Source organism: Caretta caretta, chromosome 13 (genome assembly GCF_965140235.1).
Source record: "Caretta caretta isolate rCarCar2 chromosome 13, rCarCar1.hap1, whole genome shotgun sequence".
Lineage (NCBI taxonomy): Eukaryota > Metazoa > Chordata > Testudines > Cheloniidae > Caretta > Caretta caretta.
In genome coordinates, this window is record NC_134218.1 from 9,198,610 (window position 1) to 9,217,683 (window position 19,074).

General features: G+C 41.2%; 1 protein-coding gene across 6 annotated transcripts in view; it reads right to left on the reverse strand.

Annotated features, from left to right (window-relative positions):
- CDH4 (cadherin 4) overlaps positions 1 to 19,074 on the reverse strand; it is a 671,722-nt gene that overhangs the window by 213,612 nt on the left and 439,036 nt on the right. For all 6 annotated transcript variants that reach the window (XM_075118731.1, XM_075118732.1, XM_075118733.1 and 3 more), the window contains one exon: positions 18,344 to 18,520. In XM_075118731.1, coding sequence (XP_074974832.1) covers positions 18,344 to 18,520 — 177 coding nt within the window. The remainder of the gene's footprint in view (positions 1 to 18,343; positions 18,521 to 19,074) is intronic.

Consider the following 19,074-nt stretch of genomic DNA (forward strand, 5'->3'; position numbering starts at 1 on the left):
GATTTTTTCCCAACTACAGGAACTTCCAAGTAGGATTGTATGGGGACATGTGGGTGAAGCAATTACTTTGTCCATCTACTTTACCCCAGTCTGGTAAGCATCATAGCTTCTCTTAAATTCTTGTACTCACTCACCTATGAGCTCTTTTACCAATAAAATTATGAGAATGATTGTCAATTCGGGATAGGCAGTGATGTAACCAGAAGTAGTGGCTTTTACCTGCTGAACTTTCAGGAGTGATTTGCAAATACAGCAACCGGACCATATTCTTGCAGGTATGACCCTAAGTATTCACAGATACGTCACATTCTGAGGATGGACATCTAGGTGAGCTGCATTTTTAGCTCTAAGACTACTGTGACTGTGAATGCCAAATGAAGATCCATTTGGTTTTGTATGAGCCAGAAGATTGTGCCACCTTACTCAAATCAAGTAGTACCTTACTTTGTGAGTGGCTCATTGGAACTACTAAGAGAATAAGAAACTATTCCCTATGGGCAAAAGGCATAATCTTGCCCTGCAATCAAATCTTTTCAGAGATGCAATGCCTGACTGTATTTCTCAGGGGCAAACAATGAGACCACGCATTTCTTCCTGCTTTATTATTTTTAATCACCCCACACATTCTGAAAATAAAATTAGCTTTTTTGTTTAAATAAATGTTACAGTTTATGAAGCCTTGAAGCCCAAATCATACAAATAAGTGAATTGCAAAAAAGCCTGAAAGCATTATAGAACTGAATGCAGATTCAAATGCATCTTAAGGGGATTAAACGTTTTGATTTAAAAAAATGGATATCAAGACTAAAAAACAGATTCCCTTTTATAGACAGCTAAAGAACTACGGGATTGGAATTATTACAGTGATGCCTGCTGGCATCACTGTAGTTAAAGTCTGTCAGTATTTCCATCATAACCCTTCAGTTTCAGGGGTTCATAACTCATCCACAAAAACTTACTGCAGGCTGAAATTTGGGATACAAGGTCTCATCACATCATCACTATAGATCACAGACTTACACACAAAGCTTTAGGAAACAAAGGGGTTGGGGGAGGGAATAAGCTCCACATGATAGTTAAGTGAAAGTTTGCTAAAATGCAATGTTATGTAAAATATATCATTAGAGTTTGGCTGAGTGTGGCAGTTGTTGTCTGCAGTGACTCTGGACAGAGCTGATTTTAGGTATTTGTAGCAGGGCTTAACCACTCTGGCTTTGGTCGCTGCCTTAGTTTTGTCTTTTTTCCCAGTTAATCAAATTCTAATGGGAGGGTGCGTCCTTATTAACTTCTCTGTTCAGGAGTCTCGTTTATTACGAGAGTTCACAACATCACAAAATCTTCCACCCAACCTCCGAGCAGGCTCAACATCCTTCACGGAGGGTTCTTAGTCTCAGTAGGGACAGGAATTTCTTCTCACTCCCTTCCAGCCTTCCTAGTTGGTTCTTGCTCCCTATAGGCCTTCTAGCTAGATTCCTAGCTAGGTTCCCCCCAGGACTTCTAGCTAGGAGCTATGAAGAGTTACACAACATAGGCCTCCTCATTAGTCTTTCCACACTATAATGAAGCATGGACACATTCTCCAGTTTGCTTTTCATGGAGTCTTTCTCCTGAATGACCACAGGCTGCCCTTTTATCCCCCCGCAGGTCTGGTTCTTAGTCGCATGCTCCTGATGACATGAACCTTGTATTTTCATCCCCTACACCTGTGGAGGTGGGCTAAACCTGACACAGCTGAGTCTGAACCCCAACCTTCTTAAAGGGCCAGCTCACCCTGTGACAGTATTACAAGGATCTCCAGAAATGGGGATTCCATCAACATGCTGATAAACATACACAAACCAAGCACAAGCTTCTATAGGTTAATGGCAACATTCTAAACTTAGCTTTTCCTAACTTTAGGGGCAAAAGTCACAGCCTTAGGGCCAAATTTTCATTGCTGGCTTCTGATTTTGTGTGTCCATTTTTTGGAAATGAAACTAAAGGCACTTCCTAAAGCGAGTGCACGTTTACATTGTGTACGCAAACATCCCTTTGCATGTGTAAATTTGGCAACATGGTCCCTAAATCCTTAAAATACATGGGCAAGTTATTAGAATGTGCTTGTGAAGAGCTCAATCCTGCCATAGTGCTGACCACATTGGCTTGATCAAGCAAAGCATTTAACATGGTTAACTTTCAGCCCCGGAGTTGTCCTGGAGGAGTCAATGGGACTTCGTAGGGGATGAAAGTTAAGCAGGTGTTTAAATGCGTTGCTGACTCATGACCAGCATGTTTAGCACTGTGCAGGATCATGCCCCAGTTGCCTTGAGGTTGGCCACAAATGTGTCCCTTAATATAATCAGTTGCCTGATTATTCAGTGTGTGCGTGTAAAGTGTCTCAAGTAGATGACATGACCAAATACCAAATTTAATCAAAAAGGTGATCAGCTGTCCCACGGGAACTTTCATCAAGAACAAATTGCAAAAAGAGTGAGGGCTTGTCTACAATGACACTGTAGCACTTGTGAAGGCAATACCTACCGAGAGGTGGTAGCTACGTCATCGGGAGAAGCCTTCCCCTTGACATTGCCCTGTCTACACCGGGTTAGGATTTTCCGTATCTGTGAGTGACAGAGTTCTACTTACATAAGTTGCTAGTGTAGACCAAGCCAGAGTTTTTAATCAAACCATGGCAAATGCTAGACAGCCACACTTCAGTGGCCCATCATCTAACCACATGGCTTACAAACCTCAACCAGCCTGTATTAGGAAAGGCTGCAAAAGGATTTACACTTTCACAACTGAAGATCTCAACTGCTAAAAATAAAACAATTAACTACAGAAGCAAAGGCTTAAAATTAACCCAAGAGTAAATTCTTTGAATCCTAAAAGCTGACATCTGAAATTCGTCAGCAATACAGATTAGAAAGAAGAAAAAGATGTAATAGAAAAAGGGTGGGTGGTCTCTTCTGCTTTCCCTAAGCTATACAGACACAAAACAGCACATTTCAGAAACAGTCTTGCCGTCGAGGTTATAACTGCACCTTCTTTCAGATTCCACCATTTCTTTAAGAATACATTTCAAGTCAGCAAAGAAATCTAATTCCACAGCAACCTGCTACCAAAGTGGGTGAGCGGTGTCAAGAAATGAATTATTCCAACAAAGGGACAGATTGAGAGTTCTTTGCCTCATCTTGTGTCTCGGCCTTTTTATTTATTTATTATTTGGCAACACATCAGCAAAACAAAATCCTTTGTCTTATCGAATTAACCTACCCTCCCTCTCTACACTTTGACTTTATACAGTTTGAATAGCTTTTATGAGCAATGCACATTAGCACTGACTATGCCTTCCTGTCTTTGTCTCTACAGATAATGACAGCTGTACTGAATGATTATTAGACTTGTCTCGCTTTCTTAAAAAGATGGGGAATATAATGATATGTTGCAATATGTGCTATGGACTACTACATCCAATTGCTTCTCAGAGTGATTGATAAACTCTTTACAATAAGCCTGATATGATTTTCTTGAGGGAGGAGTATTTATCTTTCAGCTCTTCCCACTTTTCCATTTTTCAGGGTGAACTCATCTGGAACTGGATCTAGCAGGCAGGGTGGGAGTGTATGAATCAGTTCAGAATAATCAAGGAATGAGCACTGGGCACTTAGTCATTGATCATGCTGAATGGATAGCTTTGACCTCTCAGTGAATGCCACCCTTCTGCATTAGAGGAGCAGATAGACAGATCTAGCAGTCAACTTCAAAACAGAATGAGATAAATAGCTGGATATACTAATTATAAACCCAGAATATAGGGTTACTCTTATCCAAAGGTCTCAGAGTGCTTAACAATAAACAAAGCCATCATGAGATGGATGTGATCTAGGAAGCTGAGCATAGAACTGGGAGCCAATACTCAAGAGTTCTCATCCTGGCCTTGACAATCACTGTGTCTGTGGCCTTGAACAAATCATTCAATCTTTCTGCCTCAGTTTCCTCATCTACAAAACAAGGATAACAGTTGTTATTTATGGAGACGGGGGGAAGATCTGCCCCTGGAGTGGATCTCCACCCCCAATAAAACAGACAAAAAGTACGGCTCCAATGTCCAACTCTTTAGGATAATTTTCAGCCAGCAAGAGTGCGCGGTGTGGGGATGGCATACCAGTCTATACCCCCCAACCTCAGTTTCTCTGAGGATCATTAGTGGGTTATAAAGCACTTTGTAAATGAAGCCCACATTTTCAGTGCCCTGCCCCTTTCCTGCATGGCATTATTTGCGCTTGCAACATTTAGGCCCATAGTTTGCCTTGGCAATGAGTTTCAGGCACATATATTGGTCCTTGCATGGCGTATTACTGGATTTGCACCAACAAGCTGGTTGTTAGTCATGCAAATGGATATATATGTGCCAACAAGTCATTTGCAGACACAAAAATGATGTAGGTTAAATTTTGTTGGGACACCAATGTAAGCTCTCTTGGGTAATGACTGTCTTATTTCCCAATTTGTCTGTACAATGCCTAGCACATCAGAGCCCTGATCTGAGAGCAGGGTTCCTAGATGCTACCTTAATATTAATTAGAAAAGGAAAAATAAAATTCTGCAGTCATACATAGTCAAATTTGGAACCTCACCTCATTTATCTTTTCCCCAGACTAAACTTTGATCCACAAATAAATAAGATAGTGCATGTATTTCTCCTTGAAGATATTATTCCATTCTGCAATTATGGAAAATTCAGGGCCCCAGAAAGATTTAGTGACTAGGTTTCTGCCGCAAGACTTGTGTCAGTGGAAAAGCATTTGTACTCTTGGGAATCAAACTGAGAGTCACCCATTTGTGGCAGGTGTTTTAAGCACTCAGCCTAACAACTCACCCCCGCATGGCACCACAGCAATTCAACGACTAAATTAAATCTCTGAATATTAAATTAATGATGGAAATCTAAAATATTAATATATTCTAATTGAATATTCTCCAATAAATTATCTAGGCATTCTCAGCAATTTGATTTTACTTTCATTTCTTAAGGAACTTTCAGCTGCATAAATACAGCTATTAAAGCAATTCAAAAAGGGAACATTCTCTGCTCAGACTAGAGAACTCTAAACACAAAGGGTCTAAAAATTTCTTTCATATGATTGATTAAATCATAGAGCCCAAGACAGCTGAATCATTAAATGACTGCTTTCTTCCAGTTCCTCTGGCGTTAGCAAGGACAATATAAATTCCCCAAAGGTCTGAATACAAGGAAATACAATATATATAATTACAGTATAGGCTTGAATGCTGTTCTAAGAAAATTTCAAATGGAGCATTTATGCTGTAGTTGCACTTTTCAATCTCTACCACTGCACATATGTACATGTAATGCCCACCCGAACACTGGGCTTCTGCTTTCTTCGGCCCAGATTCCAATTCCCATGTGGTGTAAATCGGTGTAGCTCCATCAATTTAAATGGAGCTATGCTGTGTTGCACCAGCTGATCTGTGAAATGATGGGAAATTTAAAATGACATCTAGTCTTTGTACTCTGGGGAGAATGCAAATGGAGGAACATATTGTAGTTTTATGAATATATATTATGGTGCATATTTAGGAACCTACTCTCTTTTTGGGTTTTTTTGGTCTTTTTGGTTTTTTATAAGGAGTGTAACTTTAGTGCCCTCGTGGCCAAGATGGAGTCTGCTCTGCAGGCAGCTCTGGCCAAGAGATGGCACGCTCAGGAATGCAGCAGGAAAAATTCCTTCCACCCCAGGGGCACCTGTTCCAAACCCCCCCAGAGTGAACACACCTACCCACAGGAAAAGTACAATGGATATAACAAAGGGAGATATTTATTTATAGAGGGATGAGAGGAGAAAGAATAACAAGGGGAAATGTAGGGGGAGCAGTAGAACAGGGTTGCATTCAAACCAAGGCCCCACAGGCCCAGCGGTAGCACAGTCTGAAAGGGCAGACACTGAGCAATGTGTCAGCACACAGAGTTCAGGGGTACTGAGCAAAGTTCCAGTCCAGTGCTGAGTCTTGGGTGCTCCTGGTCGTCTTCAGCGCCAGTGAACTTTCCCCAACAACCCCTCTGGTGCCCTCTTCTGCCGTTCTCTGTAAAGCCACATAGAGCGACCACCTCCCCACTTAACTAGCTAGCAGCCTCCCTCCTTATTCCCATTGCAGAGTCACAAGCCCCATGCAGCTCTGGGCAGCAGCGATACTGGGTCCAGCTCCGGCCTGTCCTTCTCGGACAATTCCTCCCTGGCACAGTGCTCCTTCTGGCTCCTGTCCTGGGGTATCCCCGATCGGCCATCCCAGGCTTCAGGCAGGTTCCCTCTCCTTCACTTTGTCCAGGGCCTCCCTGCTGCAGCCCTTCTCTCCCCCAGCTCCAGAGACACACCCCCAAGTTTCCCTCCTTTTTCTCACTGCTCCCCCTCCCCAATAGGAAAAAGATTTAAAGGGGCCATGCTCGCTAAACCCCAAGGAGTTACAGGAGTTTTGAATGGACATGTCAAAAGAAGAGCAGTATGTTGAATCGTTCCTCTCTTCATTCAGTCAGGGTATGGAGGGTCCTAGGCTGCTAACAAAACGTGCATGGTACAATCCCACACCACAGCTCGAGTCTATGGCTGCCTGTGCTTAACAAACCTGAAATCCTGCTGCTGTTAATCTTTTTCTGTATACTTTGGGCTGGCTGGTGCCAGGAAGCCTGAGCCCCGAGCAGCAGACGGTTAGGCTCTGCACCACCGCTATTACAGCAGCAGGAGAGACATTGCAACACAGGAAGATGCCTGCTGGAGCTCCTTAGGAATAAACTCTATTGCACTATGCTTTAGGAAGGTGCAGCACATGCTTCCCTCCATCTCCGGCCAGACTGTGTGTAGGCGTGGTGTGAAAATGGCCCTGGCCTCCTCCTCACCCAGTCAGTCTGTCATAAGTCAGTGATGAAGTCAAGTTCTTCTCACTCTAAGGAATTTTCATGAGAAGGTCTATCAGGTCTGGACTGAGCTGGCTGCCTGTAGACTCCACAACAGAGACTGGAGTGGCCAAAGGCATGAGTTTCAGCTGGTGACACTCGCTGAGGTTACAGAAGTGCTGGGGGTAGTTCCTGGCTGCAACCTGAGAGGTGGATCCATGTTTCTTCATGGCTGGCAAATAGTAGCAAGAAAGTACTGGGTCTTGACTGAGACCATCAATACCCTCCCTTTGGGAAGCCCTTCCTAGGCCTCTGTTCAAAAAAACCTTCTCTTGACTGCAGACAAATGCTAGGTCTTGTGTCTCCGTCTTACAGCTAGAAGTTAATGGATTCCGAATAGTCAATTTCACAGTGGTAAGAAACCTAGCTAATACAGGGTCTATTAGGAATTCTATTAGGAATTCTGTACAATAAAGAAACTTCTTCACAAGAAGGTGTAGGGTGTAAAGTGAAGCGAAGGCAGGGGAAATGACAATGTTAATGTTGTCTGCCCAAACTAGGGCAGATTCTTGGGTGTGGTACAACTACTTTCCACCACAAATACTGGTGGAATCTGGAGTTAGAGTTAATTTAAAGCCTAAAATCAGGATTTTACACTCTGGAGGATCACCCCAATACAGGCAGTTGCTGAGGTGGCATGGACATGACACACAAGCTCTAACACCACCCGCTCTGCTGCGGGTGTAGCGGATAAATGAGGGTGACGTCAGGAGACCTCTGTGCCACACCAGTCCCCAGGTGCGTTTGTGGTCTGTTGGGCTCTTTGCAGCAGATGTTTCCCCTGAAACAAGGGGACTGGGCTGTCAAACAGGAGCAACAGGATCAAGGGAGCACAAAGGTGAGCTTTAATATATCTACAGTGTATGTAGTTCAATTGAACCCCAGAAACGGGCATCTTAATTCTACCCCCTTGTGCACATACAGCATAAGACAGTCTTTTATTACACAATAACTATTTTTTTCCATAGGCCTCATTCAGGGCACAAGAGAGAGAGAGCACTCAGGGAACGTGGCAACTGTTTAATACTTTCTCCTCATTGTTCAGCGTGTGGCCCCATGCCTCATTTACTGCACATCATCCACAGACTGTTCAGAATAGAGAGTTCTTTTCTTTACAGGTTTTGCTACTGCTCCCATTGCCATAGCATCCAAGCCCCTCACAAACACTAAAGAATTTATCCTCACAGCATCCCTGCGAGAGAGGGAAGAATGATCCCTATGACAGAGGGGGAAGCAAAGCATGGAGAGGAAAGCCAAGATTTTCATAAATAGGCATCTACAAAATAAATGCACCAATGATTAGAGGCTGCCCAGACACAAATGGGTCTTGTAAAGGTAACTGTCCAGCTTATGAATAAGAGTTAATAATACGTCTATGGAAAGCTGATGTACATTAATAATGTTAATACCGATACATGTTTATTTTTAAATGTGCTCCTAAATCCATATTCAGGCCCCTAAACAAGCTTTGGTGACTTGTGGTAGGTCATGCAGGAAGCGTGCGTCAGAGGCAGGAGTACAACCCAAATCTCATGGGTCTCCGTTCAGTACATCAATCATCTTCTAGAAACCCCCAGCCTTGCTCACTATACACCAGACACTCTACAGGAAATGAGGTTTGGTGCTACAAAGGCCAACCTGTTTCATGACACACCATGCAAAAACTGGTTTCAGAGCAGCAGCCATGTTAGTCTGTATCCGCAAAAAGAACAGAAGTACTTGCGGCACTTAGAGACTAACAAATTTATTTGAGCATGCAAAAACTGAAGCATATGAGGAAAGGGCGCCTTGGTCTGCAGGCCACTTCACTATGCAGCACTGCCTCATTCTTTATCCAACATATGCAGTGAATACAGCCTGGATCTTGAAACACTGGATATTAAAGGGCTCTTTAATGCAGAGTTAACCGTGGGCAGGGTTCTAATAAGGGAAAGATACAGGGCTCTGTATAAAAATGATTGTGGATTTGGAGGGCTCTGGAGGAGTTCTGCTTTCTTTATGATGCACTCTTATGTGTACCTTGTTTCTAATTTGAACTTCAGCTTCCAGTCACTGGTTCTTGTTATGCCTTTCTCTGCTGCATTAAAGAGCCCTCTAATACCCAGTGTTTCCTCCCCATGAAGGTATACACACATATCTAGCCACCTCTCAATCTTCTTTTTGATAAATGAAACAGAATGAGCTCTTTACATCTCTCCTTGTAAGGCATTTCTCCAGCCCTCAAATAATGTTTCTGGCTTTTTTCTGCGCACACTACAATTTTCAACTTTTTTAAAAAAAATGTGTACACCAGAACTGCACGCAGTACTCCAGTATCAGTTTCACTCATGCCATATACAGCGGTAAAACCATCTCCCTACTCCTACGCCCTTCTCTCCTGTTTATATGGCCAAGGATCACATTAGCTCTTTTTGCCACAGCACCACATTGTGCATGCTGAGCTGCTTGTCCACAATGACCCTTAGAGCCTTTTCAGAGTCATTAGTTTCTAGGATACAGCCCCCCACCCACGCCCCATTCTGTGCGTACTATCTGCATTCCTTGTTCCAAGATGTATAACTTTGCATTTGGCTGACTTGCAATGCATTTGGTTTGAGTGGACTCAGCTTACCAATTGATCCAGATTGCTCTGTATAACTACCCTGTCCTCAAAAAGAAAAGGAGTACTTGTGGCACCTTAGAGACTAACAAATTTATTTGAGCATATAAATAAGTGCTCAAATAAATTTGTTAGTCTCTAAGGTGCCACAAGTACTCCTTTCCTTTTTGCGGATACAGACTAACACGGCTGCTACTCTGTACCATGTCCTCATAATTATTTACCATTCCACTAATCTTTGTGTCACCTGCAAATTTCATCGGCAGTGATTTTCATAGATTCATAGATTCATAGATATTTAGGCCAGAAGGGACCATTATGATCATCTAGTCTGACCTCCTGCACAATGCAGGCCACAGAATTTCACCCACCACTCCTAAAAAAGACCTCACACCTATATCTGTGCTATTGAAGTCCTCAAATTGTAGTTTGAAGACCTCAAGGAGCAGAGAATCCTCCAGCAAGTGACCCGTGCCCCATGCTACAGAGGAAGGCGAAAAACCTCCAGGGCCTTCCAATCTGCCCTGGAGGAAAATTCCTTCCCGACCCCAAATATGGCGATCAGCTAAACCCTGAGCATATGGGCAAGATTCATCAGCCAGATACTACAGAAAATTCTTTCCCGGGTAACTTGGATCTTACCCCATCTAAAAACCCATCACAGGCCATTGGGCCTATTTACCATGAACATTTAATTACCAAAACCATGTTATCCCATCATACCATCTCCTCCATAAACTTATCGAGTTTAATCTTAAAGCAAGATAGATCTTTTGCCCCCACTACTTCCCTCGGAAGGCTATTCCAAAACTTCACTCCTCTGATGGTTAGAAACCTTTGTCTAATTTCTAATCTAAATTTCCTAGTGGCCAGTTTATATCCATTTGTTCTTGTGTCCACATTGGTACTGAGTTTAAATAATTCCTCTCCCTCTCTGGTATTTATCCCTCTGATATATTTATAGAGAGCAATCATATCTCCCCTCAACCTTCTTTTAGTTAGGCTAAACAAGCCAAGCTCCCTGAGTCTCCTTTCATAAGACAAGTTTTCCATTCCTCGGATCATCCCAGTAGCCCTTCTCTGTACCTGTTCCAGTTTGAATTCATCCTTCTTAAACATGGGAGACCAGAACTGCACACAGTATTCCAGGTGAGGTCTCACCAGTGCCTTATATAACGGTACTAAAACCTCCTTATCCCTACTGGAAATACCTCTCCTGATGCATCCCAAGATGACATTAGCTTTTTTCACAGCCATATCACATTGGCAGCTCATAGTCATCCTATGATCAACCAATACTCCAAGGTCCTTTTCCTCCTCCGTTACTTCTAGTTGATGTGTCCCTAGCTTATAACTAAAATTCTTGTTATTAATCCCTAAATGCATGACCTTACACTTCTCACTATTAAATTTCATCCTATTCCTATTACTCCAGTTTACAAGGTCATCCAGATCCTCCTGTAGGGTATCCCTGTCCTTCTCTAAATTAGCAATACCTCCCAGCTTTGTATCATCTGCAAACTTTATTAGCACACTCCCACTTTTTGTGCCCAGGTCAGTAATAAAAAGATTAAATAAGATTGGTCCCAAAACTGATCCTTGAGGAACTCCACTGGTAACCTCCCTCCAACTTGACAGTTCACCTTTCAGTAGGACCCGTTGTAGTCTCCCCTTTAACCAATTCCCTATCCACCTTTCAATTTTCCTATTGATGCTCATCTTATCCAATTTAACTAATAATTCCCCATGTGGCACAGTATCAAACGCCTTACTAAAATCTAAGTAAATTAGATCCACTGCATTTCCTTTATCTAAAAAATCTGTTACTCTCTCAAAGAAGGAGATCAGGTTGGTTTGGCACGATCTACCTTTTGTAAAACCATGTTGTATTTTGTCCCATTTACCATTGACTTCAATGTCCTTAACTACCTTCTCCTTCAAAATTTTTTCCAAGACCTTGCATACTACAGATGTCAAACTAACAGGCCTATAATTACTTGGATCACTTTTTTTCCCTTTCTTAAAAATAGGAACTATGTTAGCAATTCTCCAATCATACGGTACAACCCCTGAGTTTACAGATTCATTAAAAATTCTTGCTAAGGGGCTTGCAATTTCTTGTGCCAATTCTTTTAATATTCTTGGATGAAGATTATCTGGGCCCCCCGATTTAGTCCCATTAAGCTGTTTGAGTTTCGCTTCTACCTCAGATATGGTGATGTCTACCTCCATATCCTCATTCCCATTTGTCATGCTACCATTATCCCTAAGATCCTCTTTAGTCTTATTAAAGACTGAGGCAAAGTATTTGTTTAGATATTGGGCCATGCCTAGATTATCCTTGACCTCCACTCCATCCTCAGTTTTTAGCGGTCCCACTTCTTCTTTCTTTGTTTTCTTCCTATTTATATGACTATAGAACCTTTTACTATTGGTTTTAATTCCCTTTGCAAGGTCCAACTCTACTTGACTTTTAGCCTGTCTCACTTTATCCCTACATATTCTGACCTCAATAAGGTAGCTTTCCTTACTGATCCCTCCCTTCTTCCACTCCCTATATGCTTTCTGCTTTTTCTTAATTACCTCTCTAAGATGCTTGCTCATCCAGCTTGGTCTACAACTCCTGCCTATGAATTTTTTCCCTTTTCTTGGGATGCAGGCTTCCGATAGCTTCTGCAGCTTTAATTTAAAATAATCCCAGGCCTCCTCTACCTTTAAATCCATAAATTCTTCAGTCCAATCCACTTCCCTAACTAATTTCCTTAATTTTTGAAAGTCAGCCCTTTTGAAATCAAAAACCCTAGTTGCAGATTTATTTTTGTTAATCCTTCCATTCAGTTTGAACTGAATTAGCTCATGATCACTTGAGCCAAGATTATCCCCTACAAACATTTCCTCTATGAGGTCCTCATTACTCACCAAGACCAAATCTAAAATGGCATCTCCTCTAGTCGGTTCAGCAACTACTTGCTGAAGGAATCCATCAGCTATCGCATCTAGGAAAATCTGAGCCCTATTATTATTACTAGCACTCGTCCTCCAGTCTATATCTGGGAAGTTAAAGTCTCCCATGATCACACAGTTTCCATTAGTATTTACTTTATTAAAAACATTAAAAAGGGCTCTATCCATATCCAAATTAGATCCCGGTGGTCTATAGCACACCCCAAGCACTATCCCAGGGGAGGCTCTAATAGTTTTCTTCCCCAATTTAATTGTTGCCCAGACAGACTCAGTCATATCCATTTCATCGCTTCTTATTTCTTTACATTCTATCTCATCATTGATATACAGTGCTACTCCACCACCTTTACCTTTATTTCGGTCTTTCCTAAACAGCACATATCCTTCAATACCTGTAGCCCAGTCATGACTACTATTCCACCAGGTCTCTGTTATACCTATAATATCTGGTTTCACTTCCTGCACCAGTAACTCTAGTTCCTCCATTTTATTACCTAGGCTCCTTGCATTAGTGTACAAACATCTTAATTTTTGCTGTTTGGCCTCACTCACATTCTGTACCCTATTAGGCACGGTTATTTTACTACCAGTATAACCTATTAGACTTGTATCTACACTGCCCTTCCTCCTACCTACAACTGTATCCATTCTTACTTCATTTTCTTTCCACTCTATGCTAAGTTCTGGCGTGGAGATTACCTGGACATCTCCCAACCATCTCCCCCAAATTCCTAGTTTAAAGCTCTCTTAATCAGTTGTGCCAGCCTCCATCCTAGAAGTCTATTTCCTTCCCTACTCAGATGAAGTCCATCCCGAGAGAACTGTCCTCTATCCATGAATGCCTCCCAATGACCATACATCCCAAAGCCCTCCTTATAGCACCACTGCCTAAGCCATCTATTGATAGTCATAATCTTGTCACACCTTTGTTGCCCTTCTCTAGGAACAGGCAGAATCCCACTAAAGATCACCTGAGCCTCAATTTCCTTAAGCGTCCTCCCCAGCCTAGCATAGTCTCCCTTAATACTTTCCAGCGAGAATCTAGCCGTATCATTTGTTCCCACATGAAGGATAATTAGGGGATTCTTTCCCGCTCAATGATTTTCAGATCATTGATGAAAATGTTGAATATTGTCAGGCCTACTAACATTCCCTGCAGAACCCCACTAGAAACACCACCATTCTATTATGTTTCCCTGTTGACAACTACTTTATTGAGTTCTGTCAGCTAGCCAGTTCTTAATCCATTTAATAGGTTCCTTTATTGATATTGTATTGCGCTAATTTTTTAATCAGAATGTTGTGCAATACTAAGCTAAATGTCCATATTACATCTATGCAGTTACCTTTAATTTGTCATCTAATCAAAGAATCAAATCCCGTTTGTTTGACAAGAGCTATTTTTCATAAAACCATGTTGACCAATATTAAAGGATCGGAATATAATTAATTCTCTATTAATTGAATCTCATATCAGCTTTTCCATTATTCTGTCCAATACTGTTGTTAGACTAACCAGTCTATAGCTGCCTGGGTCGTCCCACTTGCCCATTTTGAATTTTGGCACAACATTAGCACTCTTCCATTCTTCTGTAATTTCCTTGGTATTCCAAGGTTTATTAAAAATGAACATCAGTGGTCCACAAATCTCCCTTAGCCAGCTCTTTTAGAACTCTTGGGTGCAAGTTATCTGGGTTTGCTGATTTAAAAATCTTTATCCCTAGTAGAAGTTATTTAATATAATCTTTGGTTAGTAATGTGGGCTAGAGAGTACTTCATCAATCTCATGTGATACCAATAAGTTCAAATTCTGTCAAATGACAGTCCCTTCCTGTACAATAGGAGGAATATTCATATTCCACGACTGTACTCTCCTAGTACTAGGGTTTACTCACTCCTTGTTGACCAATGCACAAAAGACCGTAACTAGGAACTGTATTCAGTTTTCTTGCATGTTATTGCAGTGCGCAAACAGTGAATGACATGGGCTAGAATTTTGAATGAATTGTGGTCTGCAAGTACCTACACAAAAAGAAGTAGTTAATATTATGGGGGTTCTTTAGGGTGACAAACTAGATAGTAAGATGCAATGGCTAGAAGCTGAAATTAGAAACAATCAAATTGGAAATAAGATCCAGCTTAAACAGTGATTGTATTTAACAACTGGAACAGATTACCAAGAGATGTGGTAAATTCATCATCATCTGGAGTTGTTAAATTGAGACTGGATGCTTTCAAACAGATATGCTCTACTTCCAGCCCCCGTTATTGGGTTCAATAGTGTTCGCTTACATAGAATGGAAGGATGATTCCCTTCATTGCAGGAAGGACCAGTTGAAATTCTATGGGCTATGATGCATTAGTCCTGGTGGTCTATTCTGGCCTTAACATCTGCAAATTTTATTCACACAGGATCAGATCAATGAACTATATGGATTTACACCAGCTAAAGATCTAGCTTACAATTTGCTTCTGTACTGCTAATGTTTTCTAAGCAGCCAAACCCAAACAGACATTTGTTCTCTCTTTTATTGTATTCCTCTCGACCTAAACACAATCAAACTTCTAGCAGTTGACACATATGAACAGACTTGATGTTCCTTTGAAAGAAACAAAACCAAACCCTGTAGTTACCAGAAAGAATTCTATTCCCTCCTCCAGCCCTCCCCAGGAATAACATTGTAGAAGTTTGGGGGGGTACGGTTCTTTTTTATTTTATTTTTTCATTTTGCCAGAATGAAATACTTTAACGAGTAGAGAATTACAGCTGATACCAACTGAACCAGATAGCTCGTAATGCAGCCTTACATGGCTCCCATCAAGCTGTATTCACCTTGCTATGATTTAAACTTCATTCAGGCACAGCCTTGCTAAAAATAGTGACAAGTAACTAATCAACTTCCATAAAATGGAATTTTCCCCTTCACAATAGCAAGCAGGATTAGGAGGGAACACGAAAGATTTGCCTATGCATTTCAAATTAGTCTAACCTATAAAAATGCAAACAGAATCCAGCAAGCAGTGGGATAAAACGTACATCTAGTAGGTTGGGTCTTAATGTTCAGGTTTTCATATTATTCAACACCTCATCTTGGATATACAAGACTACTCATAGATATCATAATGGATGGACAACTTTTCATTAGCTATACTTGCATCTAAAATGTAAGCTCAGACAGCACTCTCTAGACCAAAGGGAAGTGCAGGGTCTAGGAACTACTGCTAGTTTTGAAAGCTTTACAAAACTGATCGCATTCTCTGACACGCACTTTTTTTCCACATGTTAGCTCAATGCTGTATTTCTTCATGTGCTCTTTCTGCTCTACTGTGTGAACAGATGGGAACAGAAAAACCCAACACCCAATCAGCAGGAGTGTTTGAAATCAGACCAGAACTGTTCACCTAGCTCTATTAGACAGCAGAATGCCTTAGGGCAATCTGAAGATTATGTGGATTGAAATAAGCACACAGTTCTGGTCTTTGAAAACATGGGGTTGTCCTATTCTCACCAGTTAAAGGGCAGAGTCTAACTGGTGAACCTTTAACACATGCTACCATTCACTTCACTCAACCCCCACTTATCGGGGCTATCAAATGGGTCGAGGGACTGGATGCCGCAGATGAGACCAAACACCATCAAATATCAAACACAAAAACCAGAAACATCAGGCAGTCTCATGTTCAATCAAGCTGTTATTTGTGCAAGGCTGTGACTTTCCCCCCCATTATAATTCCTTCTGCACTTCACGAGGCAGAAAAAAAATCACAGTATTTTAAATCATTTCCTCCCCTCCATGTCCAAATTTTGATTTCATTTATTTTATTTTATTTTTATTTTTGTACTACTGTCTGCACAGCAGATCTTGAAGCCATGAGGGGGTTTCTTTCTTTAACAATTTAAGAACATGTTTGCTGTGTCTAGCTGTTTTTCCCCAAAGCTAGTGTTTCTTTAAGGTGTGAATATTTACTCCTCCATACTTATATAAAAGATAACAATTGCCTTCCCTATTTGTAAACATGACTTCACATTCTGAGTTCTACAATCTTATCTCCAGACCATGACAAAAGTATGTGGGAGATATTAGCCATTAACCTACACATCTGCAGTAGGTAACCTGATAACACTAACATATGCTAAGGTTTAATAAGCTGGAGCCAAAGTCTCTTGTCACTCTTCAGCCAAAACTCATAAAGAAGTCAATGTGGGGGGACCTCTTATTGCAATTAGCCTGCTTGCTGTGTAGCACTTAAATACTGACAGGCATTCAGAAGTAACCCAAACTATCCATTTTGCTTAGTGAGGTTTTTGAGTTATTCTCCCTTTAATTCATTTGGGCAACTCAAATTACAATCAATATGACAACATATTAAAAGGCCAGAGTGTGCCCAGATTCTGAATGCCAGGGAAGGCTTCTTGCACCCTTCCCCCATTCATGCCCCTCAGCAGTTGACAGGCACAGTTTGGTCCACAATACTGTGTTGTACATCATGGACCTGATTTGCACAAAGAGAGGCCTATGCTCTAAATGCAGTCTGCACCTACCGTCACATGTGAAATAAATACAATTGCACATACGTATGGCTACATAAATCCAATCCTTGAGTATTATTTTTCATCCCACATCACAATAACTGCAGTGTGACAGTATCTGCATAAGTGTGCAACAAAGTGAATGAAATTCAAGCCTCTTTTTTGAAAACAAAATCAGGCATTAAAGTATCTGACTGTCGATAATATTCTGTCCCAAATCACCTCTGTGCTCCTTGCAGAGATATTGTGTCAACACCACAATTGCAGCACCTGGTATTTGGTGGGTTGTAAATGCGCTTGTTTCCGACATTGTATGACTTATCAAGTTTCCTGATACTCCTGTGAGATTCAGCAAACTACTCTTTCTTCCCAACTATCATGCAAAGTCTCAGCTAATCAGTGTGGAACAGGTAATGACAGCAATTCATTTTAATCCAGGAAAGGGCTCGGCAAGCATTGTTTCAAGAAGAGCGGGATGAATTTCCTGACAAGGGATGTAAATTACACACCACTGCTTTTTCAAAATTAGTTCTTAAATTCTGCAATTATGTCACAATTTTCTTCTAAAGGAAGAATTATAAAATATCAGTCAGTGAGTCTTCATTTTATTTACATTTTTTTTTGACAGCTAGTATTTTTCCTTTCCGGAAACCAAAATCATGGCTCATAAAACAAACAGTCACATGTATTTATAATTTTGCTACATTTATCAACAGCAATCAAATGCATCCTGTAGTCCATATTTTTGTCATCCAAATGTCAGCATAATGTCCCATGGGGCTAGCTGATCTCTACGAACACCATAGTAAGGGAAGAAATGAGCAACATGCAGTGTAGGAGCTAGTTAATGAAGGATTTCATATAGCTTTGTACATCAATACCCTTCTCAGGCATGCAAACGTACATCTGGATCCTGACTCTGACTGATAGTTGAGAAAGGATGCTCAGGATGTAACACCCTTTCATACTTAGGAGTCACCATTCCTGGCTTCACACCTGCAGTCATCATCCAGTTGAGAGGGTTGGCAACCTGCCATTTTGGAGAGTGAAGCCAACATCTCCCCCCAGGATTAGCTAGAAGGAGGTGATTAAACTCCATCTGAGTTGGATTTGAGGGGAGGGAAGACTTGTATCGTAAGTGCTTTACCTCCAGGACAGACATTGGCTCAGGAAGAGAGAGAAATGACGCTGTGTTTGATGCCCGATCTCCCATGCTACAGACTTGGAGTGCACCCTGTTATTGCACCAGAACAACCACATTATTTATTATTATTATTATTTCAATAGTTGCACTTACCCTAACCAACTGCTGAGGGAAGGGCCCTCTTGAGTTTTCTGGCACATTGATTGGTGGGATGACCCAGTCTCTCTTTTGCCTTCTCAGCCCATTAGAATTCTGGGGCTGGCGCCATGGTATTAAAGTGTCACTCGGTTGCGGTGCAAGATCTGTAGATGAATTTTTCTTCCCTTTTTGCTGTTTTTGAGGAAAAAGAAAGCAAAATGCAGTTAGTTTTTTCCAAGTGGGAAAAAAAGGAAAAAAATGAATCACCTCTTGGGACTATTGCCACAGTGACTCTTGCTTGCGTGGAACGTTCATGCATCGCTGTAAAAATTATTGTTGTTAAAATGAAGTAAACATTTCTGCATCACAGAAGCATAATAGACTTTATTGGCATCTTTGCTGCCACTTCATTTTCAATAATGTATGGAACTGTCATTACCAAATCAAACTGCTGTCCAGAATGTATTGTCTTCATTATACCAATTGCAGAAAGCTTTATGAGCATCTTGGATAAAGAAATCTGCAATTTTTGAGTAAATATAATCTACTGGGAAAACAAAAAAAAATAACAAAACTCCTCAGGGGTGTTTTAACTCCACTGTACCATGTTAACCTGCTCATTAGCTTTAAGAGAGTACCAATAACTTTTAGTATCTGGTTTTGTGGAAGTAAGCTGGCTGTCCTGACTACCTAGACAATTCTTCTGCTCTGGTGTTGAAAGGGTTCACTATCACAGATCCTTCATT